The sequence below is a fragment of the Galeopterus variegatus genome, unplaced genomic scaffold, assembly GCF_000696425.1.
Source record: "Galeopterus variegatus unplaced genomic scaffold, G_variegatus-3.0.2 Scaffold1844, whole genome shotgun sequence".
NCBI lineage: Eukaryota > Metazoa > Chordata > Mammalia > Dermoptera > Cynocephalidae > Galeopterus > Galeopterus variegatus.
In genome coordinates this window covers 145192-154702 of record NW_007727955.1, presented here as the reverse complement: position 1 = coordinate 154702, position 9511 = coordinate 145192, and the positions used below count along the sequence as shown (strand labels likewise).

The following is a 9511-nucleotide window of genomic DNA, read 5'->3' as shown; positions in this document are numbered from 1 at the left end:
GCTTAGGAAAATTAGCTGTGACAAGAAGATTGATTATATGCGGGAAGTCAGGATAACAGAGTGGTTAAAATTCTAGCAATCTCATTTTAGAAAATCAGACAGAACCTTTCTTTCTATCTTTGTTTCAAAAATATGAAATGCATTTTGAAAAAATACAGGACATAAAAATTCATTCGTATTTTAATCACGTAACTTACCTCATCAACGAGACTTGATTCAAAATACTGATAGGCAGTACTAAGGGCAAGCTTTAGCCATATTTTATATTCCAGGGTTGGCCAGAAGACATCAAAGCCTTCATATAAATCCTCCAGGGAGATAAAGCAAGCCTGAAAAGACAAGGTACCAGGCCACAGCCAGCTTTATTTGGAACTAAATTAGAAGACCATCAGAAAACAAGATGCTTGTAGATTTAATCTTCATTTTACCTCTCAGAAAAACTATCAGTTCTAGCATAATCACGATACTCTGATATTTAAAAGACCTGTATTTTGGAAATGTTGTTTGCTATGTATAAGATTATAAAACTCATGGTCCAGTCAAAGTGATAGACTTAATAATAGGCCAGGAAAATTCATATCAGTCAACAAATATAATAAAGGATATGGCTCATGAGCCCAAGATTCAAGAACTAAGCCATACATACACACACACACACGCGCATGCATGCACGCATTACACACACACACACGCGCATGCATGCACGCATGCACACACACGAACAAAGCCATATAAATGTATCTATTTTTATCATCACAATAGGCAACGTGGGGTCATTCACAGTATTTGTTTCCAGAAGTGGACTGCTTACCTGGATAAGGAAGACTACCCTTTCTGAATTCAAGTTAAATGAACATCTATGAATCCAATTCAGCCTTGTGACTAAATTCATGCCTTCTATCCGGAAGAGTTTCCGGAAATGAGATGGTATGAAATTGATCAAACAACATCCCATTCTACTCCACATACCCCTAAGACTCTGGATCTGACTCTTTTGCATCCAACAGTCCCAAAAGATTGAGAATTCTCTATATCAGAAACTTTGGCTCATTTCTATATGAATTCCCCACACCGAGGGGACTGTCAGGCCCCTTATTTTGGGAATAGATAACTTCTTACTTAGCAAGTGAAAAATGAAAGAAAGGAATTAAAAACAAATACACTTTAAAAACACATCTCTCTCCTATTGGTGGCCATTTTTTGAGCACCTGTATGTCCCAGGCACTTTACACAGACATTTTCCTTATCCTCATAACATCAAAAGGTAGGTGTTCTCTCTACTTAATAGACCAGGACGTTAAGACTCAAGGAGTTTAAATAACTCGCTCCAGTTCCCACAGGCAGAACGCAGTGGTGCTTGGCAGAGCCTGGCATGCGAGACACTACGTCTGCCTTCTCTCAGCTAGTCTACCCTGCCTCGCCATAGCTGGCTAGGTGACTAAATAAGACACCAGAACCCAAAGGAGGAAAAAGTGCTGGCTTTCCTCATTCACTTGAGGAAAAATTGACTAATAACCTGTGACAGAATTATTTTCTTACCTGTAAAGTAGTTTCACAGATGACAGTATATTCAAATTCACGCTTAAGCAGGCAGTTCAGCTCTCCAATTATGTCCCCACTAGTACAGTACTCTGTACTTATGGTTTTGGACTCTCTATCAGGCCTTAGGTTTCTCTGTATCCCAAAGGTAGGAGGTGAACTATGCAACTGCAAAGAGAAATAAAAAACTAAAAACCCTTTGATCTAACCACAGGAGCTCCTGCTGTTGCTTGCAATGATTCCAATGGAAGGCAGAGATTCTTTATGAATCCGGACAGGTGTGAAGGAAGAATTAGGCTTCATGAATATCACAGTTTCTTTCACATTTCAACACCCCAGGGCAAAGATTTGTTTCTAATCTTTAGCCTTACAGATGACCCCTATTTACAACTTTCTACTTATACCTTTCTTATACAAAAATCCCACCAAAACTAGTAATTATAGTCTGCAACTACTGCAATTACCCACTCTGAGTGCACTTGATAGTCTGAACATAATGGGCTATTGCATGGGCGCATATATTACATATCATGAATTAAGCCAAGAATTCAGTAAAAGCCTCGTCTTCCTTTAGAATGCTTAAGAATAATTACCATGAGACATCGACAGAAAAAGTTTTAGGATGAACATAGGATGGTTAAGTTACTTCAGGAAGGGAACTGGTAGGCACGAGTGGAGAAAGAGACAGTCAGGGGGAAGCTGCAGAAATCAAGGAGAAGGATTTCAGAATTCCCCAAAAAGTTTAGCTGCAAACATCAAAGCAGAAGACTATTGTTCAGGACAAAGGTAACAGGGAGCAAAATGTCACTGAAGAGGTTGCTGTAAAAATTGCCCCCTCTTTTAAGGATTACCATTAAGATTTTCGAGGCATTCAGGCTTCCAAAGGATGTCAAATCTTTTTCAATGGCCATTTTTTTTAATGTTTATCTATTTATTATAAAGGATATTACAAAGGATACAGGCGGGGCCAGCCCATGGCTCACTTGGGAGAGTGTGGTGCTGATAACACCAAGGCCCCGGGTTCGGATCCCATATAGGGATGGCCGGTTTGCTCACTGGCTGAGCGTGGTGCTGACAACACCAAGTCAAGGGTTAAGATCCCCTTACCGGTCATCTTTTGAAAAACAAAAAAAAGGATACAGGTGAAGAGATGCATACGGTGAAGTATGGGAGAAGGGGCGCAGAGCTTCCAAGCTCTCCCTGGGCATGCCACCCTATAGGAAACTCCACGTGGTCAGCTATCCAGAAGGTCTCAGAACCCTGCACCTCTGGCTTTATTACATAGCCATCTGGCTTTATGGATGAAATCGTTGTCCACTGGTGATCAGCTTAACCTTCAGTCCCTCTCCCTTCCCTAGAGGACGAGGGGTGAGAATGAAAGTTCCAACCCTCTCATCACAAAGTTGGTTCCCCTGACAACCAGCCCCCATCCAAAAGCTACCTAGTGCTGCCCCCATAACCAACTCATTAGCATACAAAAAGGCAGCACTTCTGTCGAAATTTTTTAAAAGTTGTATGCCAGAAAAGCTGACCAAGACCAGGTATATACTGTATTTCAAAATATTACATGGTGATTGGCAGGATTTCATTCTTTTCAATGACCAAACAGTATTCCATTGTATATGCAAGTACATATCACATTTTCTTTTCCCATTTATCTGTTGATGAACATGGGTTCCATATATTGGCTATTGTGAATAGCGCTGCAATTGTTACAGAACTCAGAAGTCAAACAGTTGGTGTTAGAAAAGCAGATGTATTCAGCTGAAGGAGATGGTAGGCTGTCCCATCTCAAGGACTTAGATTTACTGAGGGGTTTTTAAAGGAGCGTTGAGGGAATGGAATGTGGAAGGTGAAAAGCAGGAGAGCAGGAGACATGAACTATGAGGAGTCCGTGTCTACGAGTCAGGTACAAGGTCTTGCCAAGGCTTCTTCTGGTTTCTGTTTACATCTTTGCTGTTATCTCAGGACCCTGCAAAATTTGTATTTGTTCCGGAGTAGAATCATCTTCTCTGCAGTGTTTTTGCGTAGTTTTGCTTCGCAGAGCTCTGGATGACCTGGCTGGTGCCCAAGGTCAGCTTCCAGTCATTTGGCCTTGGTCACTTCTCTCAAAGAAAGAACTGTTGTCTTTGCAAAGTACCGATTAGCTTCTCAGCCTTGTTTTCCCACTTATCAAACAAGATAAGAAAGTCAGGGGATGGGAAGAAAGAGTGAAGATACAAAAAAACTGTCTTTTTTAAAATACCGCCCCCCAACCCCTTTGCAGCCCAGTAGGTTTTAGGTCCCGATATGGCTTCAGTTCTGCTCACTCCAACACAATATGCATGTGGGTCCGATACTGCTTCAATATACTGATTTCCTGTTCTTTGAATATATACACAGTAGTAGGATAGCTGAATCAGTTTTATTTTTTGTTTTGTTTTTTTTTTTACATTCTAGGATGTTGTTGAGGAGCAGTTGGGCAGTAGGGAAGGAGGGGGGAAAGAGGAAGGAAATGGAATGGACGAAGGAGGAGGGGAGGGATTGAGGCCTGTGGCACCCCCTCATTCTCACAGGGGAGACCGGGGGCTTCCAGCAGTGGCTTGGTCATTGCCGGGCTGGGTGCAGATGTCAGGGGGTGTGGCTGAAGCCCTCACCCCCCACCACTCCAGCTCAGGAACTGGGGCCCTTCTTGCTAAGGCTTGGTGGTTCTTCCTGGGCTGGCTGCGCATGTGGGGTGGGGGGCAGTGCGTAGCTGAGGCATACCTCAGGAGAGCCTGGCACACTTCCTGTGGGCTGCCTAGTGGTTGCTGCTGGGCTGGTTGTGGGTGTTGGGGGGACATTGCTGAGGCCTCTGGACCTCCCCCTTTTCTGGCGTGGTAGGCCAGGGGACTTCCGGTCCTTCTAGGTGTTACAGGTATTCTTTGGTGAAATGAGACCTTTACTAGTCAATATCAAAGTTCGTCTCTGGTTATAAGTGCTTTGTTTTTTCTTTCAGTTTTGTGTTGGATTATTTGCTGTTCCTACCACTTAAATTCTGCACTGGAACTAATTTGTTGTCCTTTGCTTACTACTAAACCAGGGGAACTTCCTGTGGGGACCAGTACTTGAGCTCTGTGGTTGAGCTAAATTGCTGCTTTGCTGCTGTTTCCCTAGGAAAGGCTTTTTGTGCAGCTCAGCATTTAATGGTTGGCTTTAGAGGTACTTCCGGTTCTCATGCAACCCTGTGCACCTGAGTTGGGTAGAAACTCTGGTCTGGGCCTGAGTCTTTTCATCAAACTGCACCCCTTGTAATTCTATATTCCTGACCAGTCTTCTCTGAGTGGTCCTATGCTGGTTGGAGGGCAGATCAGCTGTCCTTGCTGTGCCCCAGTCTTCCCCCTGTGGGCCTGTCTCCCCCACTGCCTGTGATCCAAACACTTCCCATGGGACAGGCCATGCTTCCGTCCCTTGCAACAACTCACCGGCCTCTGAGTGGCTCCTTTTTTTCAGTTGTTCTGGCTCCTCACTCCTATGTGGGTCCATGGGAACCGTATCAGTGGTCTTGCTGTCCTGGGGGCCATCAAGGCTCTCTTCCCCCCTGCCACCTTCAAACAACTTCATCAAAAGGGCACAGCTGTGGCTTTTGCCAGCTCCTGCTCCATGCACTCAGCAGCTCCAGCCTGGAAGTAGCCGGGTCTCGAAACAGTCAGAATGGTTTTTTATTTCTCTCATCTTGGCTTCTCCTGCCTTCATACACTCCATAGGTCTCTCCTCCTCTTCCCCTGAGCTCTAGTGGCCCCAGCTTGGCTGTTGCTGCTTTTTTATAGTTGTAAGTTGGTTGATTTGTGGGAGAGAGTGGTGCTGGGAACTGTCTATTCCACCATCTTGGCCGTAAGATCTATTTTTAGTTTTCTGAGGAATCTCCAGTTGTTCTCCATAATGACTGTACTAATTTACATTCCCATCAACAGTGTATACAATTTTTCTTTTTTTCCCACCCTCACCAACATGTGTTATTCTTAGTGTTTTTTAAAAAACAATAGCCGTTCTAAGTGGGATGAGATGATATCTCATTGTGGTTTTGATTTGCATTTTCCTGATGATTAGTGACGTTGAGCATTTTTTCATATATCCTTTGATCATTTTTATGTTGTCTTATGACAAAATAATATTACGAATTTCTCAAGTCATTTGCCCAATTTTTTAATTGGATTTTTTTGTTGTTGTTTCTTTTGTTTTTTTGGCTGTTGAGTTGTATGTTCTTTGTGTATTCTGGATATTAATCCTTTGTCCAATGAATCGTTCCCAAATTTCTTCTCCATATTTTGGTAGGTTGTCTTTCTCTTCACGGTTGATTTTTTCCTTTGCTGTGCAGAAGCCTTTTAGTTTGATATAATCCTATTTGTCTATTTTTGCTTTTGTTGCCTGTGCTTTTGAGGTCTTTTCCCAGGCCAATGATCTGAAGTGTTTTTCCCTTAGGTTTTTGTCTAGTAGGAATACAGTTTTGGGTCTTACTTTTAAGTCTTTAATCTGTTTTGGAATTGAATTTTGTACATTGTGAGGGATAGTGGTGTCACTTTATTCTTCTGCATATGGACAATGAGTTTTTACAGAACCATTTATTGAAAAGACCGTCTTTTCCCCAGTGTATATTGGGGTGGTGGAGGAGTGGTTGGAGGTGAGTCAACCTAAACCTTGGCCTCACCTGTGTTCCTGTGGTTTTCTTCTATCTTGTCCACTCCCTAGCCTTGGGGCTACAGATTGCAAAAGCAGTTTCTGCCTTCCTCACTCTTTCCTCCCCTACAAGACTGGATCTCAGATCAGACATAGAGACCAGCTTGTCTGATCATAGGTCATAAGACCTCCATTCCAGAAAGGGTCCTGCCCCATACCCTGGAGGAATGAATGCTACACAGAGAGGCCAAGAAGAATCTAAATTGCCATAATTTTGAGAGCAGTTCAAAGGATCTTTGGGCAATAAAGAATGCCTCTGCTTATTGCAAACCAAGAAGAGAAGATGACATCTGTGGTAGGTGGCATCCTTAAGAAGTCCGCCCAAGATTCCTGTCTGTTATTCAATCAAACACTAATCTACATACTGCTATGAAGGGACTTTGCAAATGGAATTAAGATCACTCATCAGCTGGCCTTAAGGAGATAATTGGGTTATCCTGGTGGGCCTAATGTAATCATATGAGCCCTGGAAAGTAGAAGAGAAAGGCAGAAGAGTCCATCAGAGAGATCCAGCGATATGAGAAGGATTAGACATGGCTTTGCTGGTCCTGAAATGTGAGGACCTGCACGTAGGAACCAAAGAAAAGCAGGGCCTACTGTCCTATTGCCCTAAGGAACTGGATTCTGGCAACAACCTCAATGCACGTTGGAAATAGATTCTGCTCCCAGAGCTTCCAGAAGGGAATGCAGCCCTACTGACACCTTGATTTCAGCCTTGTGAGACTCAGAGAAACGAGCTGAGCCAGCCAGACTTCTGACCTACAGAACAGTAGAGATCATTTTGGTAAAGATAAATTTTTGATAATTTGCTATTTTGTAATATAACCTCTTTAGACCAAATATCAGTGGAGATTTTATATATATACACACATACATTTTTTTCCCCCTGCTGGCTGGCTGGTATGGGGGAACTTATATTTTAAGAAGGCTTAGCTAGTCCAGTCATTGCAGGAAAATTCCCCAAAGGAACATGTATGTTTCAGCTTTTAAGTATTTGATGTGACATATTTCGTATATACTGGTAGCAGTATATTTTTGTTAGGATTCTAATGGGAGTATAGCTTAAGCACATGGGCACTGGAGGCAGACTATATGGGTCCAAAGCCTTCTTTGTCCTCTTAGTATGTATAGCTGGAGCCAAGTGAATTAATTTCCCTGTACATCAGTTTTCTCATATAAAAAATGGGGTTGTTATAAGGATTAAATGTCATAACATATTATCTTTCTTGACTACTCTTTTAAAAATTACCACTGGCCACTTCATATATCCATCACCTCTAACATACTATATATTTAACTTATTTATTTTTTCCATTGTCCCCTCTCCTATCCCTCCACTAGGAAAAAAGCTCCAAGAAGGCAGGGACTTTTGTCTGTCTTGTCAATCCCATGCTTAGAATAGACTATACATGGTAGTAACGAAGTAAATATTTGTTAAATGAATGAGTGAATAAATGAATAAAAAGTGCTCAGAATAGTGCCAGATACTTCATAATTGTTATGTTGTGTTAGTATTATATTTATTATAATTGTTTATTTCTATGGTATTGTTAAGGTCTGAAATACCCATCATAAGAACAGAAAGCCAAATATATTATTTTCCCTGTAACAAGGCTTTGTCATTTATGACCATCACCTAGGATCTAGGAATTATTTGGGTCATACGCTGGGACACAACCACATATTCAGCTACTAAATTACTAGTATGCAGATGCAAAGGATTCTTGTCCCCATCAGCCCACAGAAATCCTTCTCTCTCCCTCACTGGTCAACAAAAGCCTCCCATTGGTCCAATTAACAGTTGTATTTTTTATCCTCATTCCGCCTGACCTCCATGAGCATCTAGCTTTGTAGCCCATTCCCTCATTCTTGAACTCCCATTTCCTTTAGGTGATGTAATTTAAACTACAACAAGTGTTGCTTTGAACATCCTGGTCTGATGTTCCATCCACGGTCTGAACATCCTGAAAAATACTGCTTCCCCCAGGATTGCTGTGAGGAATAAGTAATGACTATAAGAGTATTTTGTAAAACAGAAAGCATATTTCAGGTGTTGAGTATTATCATTACTTCTCAGCTGGAACACTCATTCTGAGCAGAAATGGTTTCATTTGGAAAAGAGATTGTGTTAAAATTTTAACTTTTTCGATTCCTAAATTTCTCCTTATGCTACAATTACATATTTCAAAATACTTTTCAAGTAAAGAATCAATTGTTCCTTACAATTGCCATTCCTGAAATAATTAAGTAGATCCCTTGTGGCGTTTCACCTTCTTTACAAATGACATCTCCATAGTCAAAGTAGGCAAGTTTGGCTCTTTCCTGAATAAAAATAAAAGAAAGGGAGAGTCAACGCAAAAGCTTCATAGTCTTCTTTTCTAAATAAAAATGATATTTTAAATCTAAAAATGATTTTTAAGTAGAATTAAAAACCCAAACTGTATTCTTGGTTTGTTGATGATGTATAATGTGATGACATACCACATCAACTTTTAGAAATAAAAGGACAAGCAAACAAACTGTAGACTTTGTGATTAGTACCTAGCTCAGTACTGACATAAACACCCAATAAATGTTTATGGAATGAATGAATGAAGTAATGAGTGAAAACTTTTTTTAGCCCCTGTTTAGGGCTTGGGTTATAATGGCAAGGTAAACAAATTACCTGCCTCCAGAAGAACTTTTACTTAGGGTGGGTAGGTATTTGATAATCATGACACAGGAGAGGACAAGGTACTATAGAAAAATGCAGAAAAGACACAGGACCCTGTCTTAGTTGTTCAGTGAAGCCTCAACAGAAGAAGGGACAACTAAGCTGAGATCTGAAAGAAGAGTACCAGACAGCCAGGATAAGATGAGTTGAAGACCATTCAGGGCAGAAGATTCAGTATATGCAATGACCCAGAAGCAAACAGAATGTCTGCAGGTGGGGTAAGTGCAGAAGATTCAGTACGTGTCAGGCAGGGAGGGATGGAGGCCAGGGCTGAGTTACACATTAGGCATTGATAGTGCCTAGGGGTCCACAATACTTTTAGGGACTCACACAATGTTTTAATTTCTTTTAAAATCAGAAGGGGAAAAAAATAAATTTTAGATAGAGAAAAATGTTTTCATATATAATACTAATATATTCATCACTATATTAACACAATCATAAAGTACAATTTTTAAATATATATATATATATATTTTTTTTTTTATGGAGAAAGAGGCCCACTGAGGCAGACGTGGCAAGGGCCCATAAGACTCATAATGCAGCCCTGGTGGAGACAGGGCT

General features: G+C 41.2%; 1 protein-coding gene across 1 annotated transcript in view; it reads right to left on the bottom strand.

Moving 5' to 3' along the window:
- The window catches only part of SLC9C2 (solute carrier family 9, member C2 (putative)), a 100738-nt gene that overhangs the window by 4073 nt on the left and 87154 nt on the right, over positions 1-9511 (bottom strand). Inside the window, exons 21-23 of the mRNA XM_008579261.1 lie at positions 8458-8556; positions 1540-1707; positions 198-329 (exon numbers count right to left, since the gene is read on the bottom strand). Of these exons, the coding sequence (XP_008577483.1) occupies positions 198-329; positions 1540-1707; positions 8458-8556 (399 nt within the window). The remainder of the gene's footprint in view (positions 1-197; positions 330-1539; positions 1708-8457; positions 8557-9511) is intronic.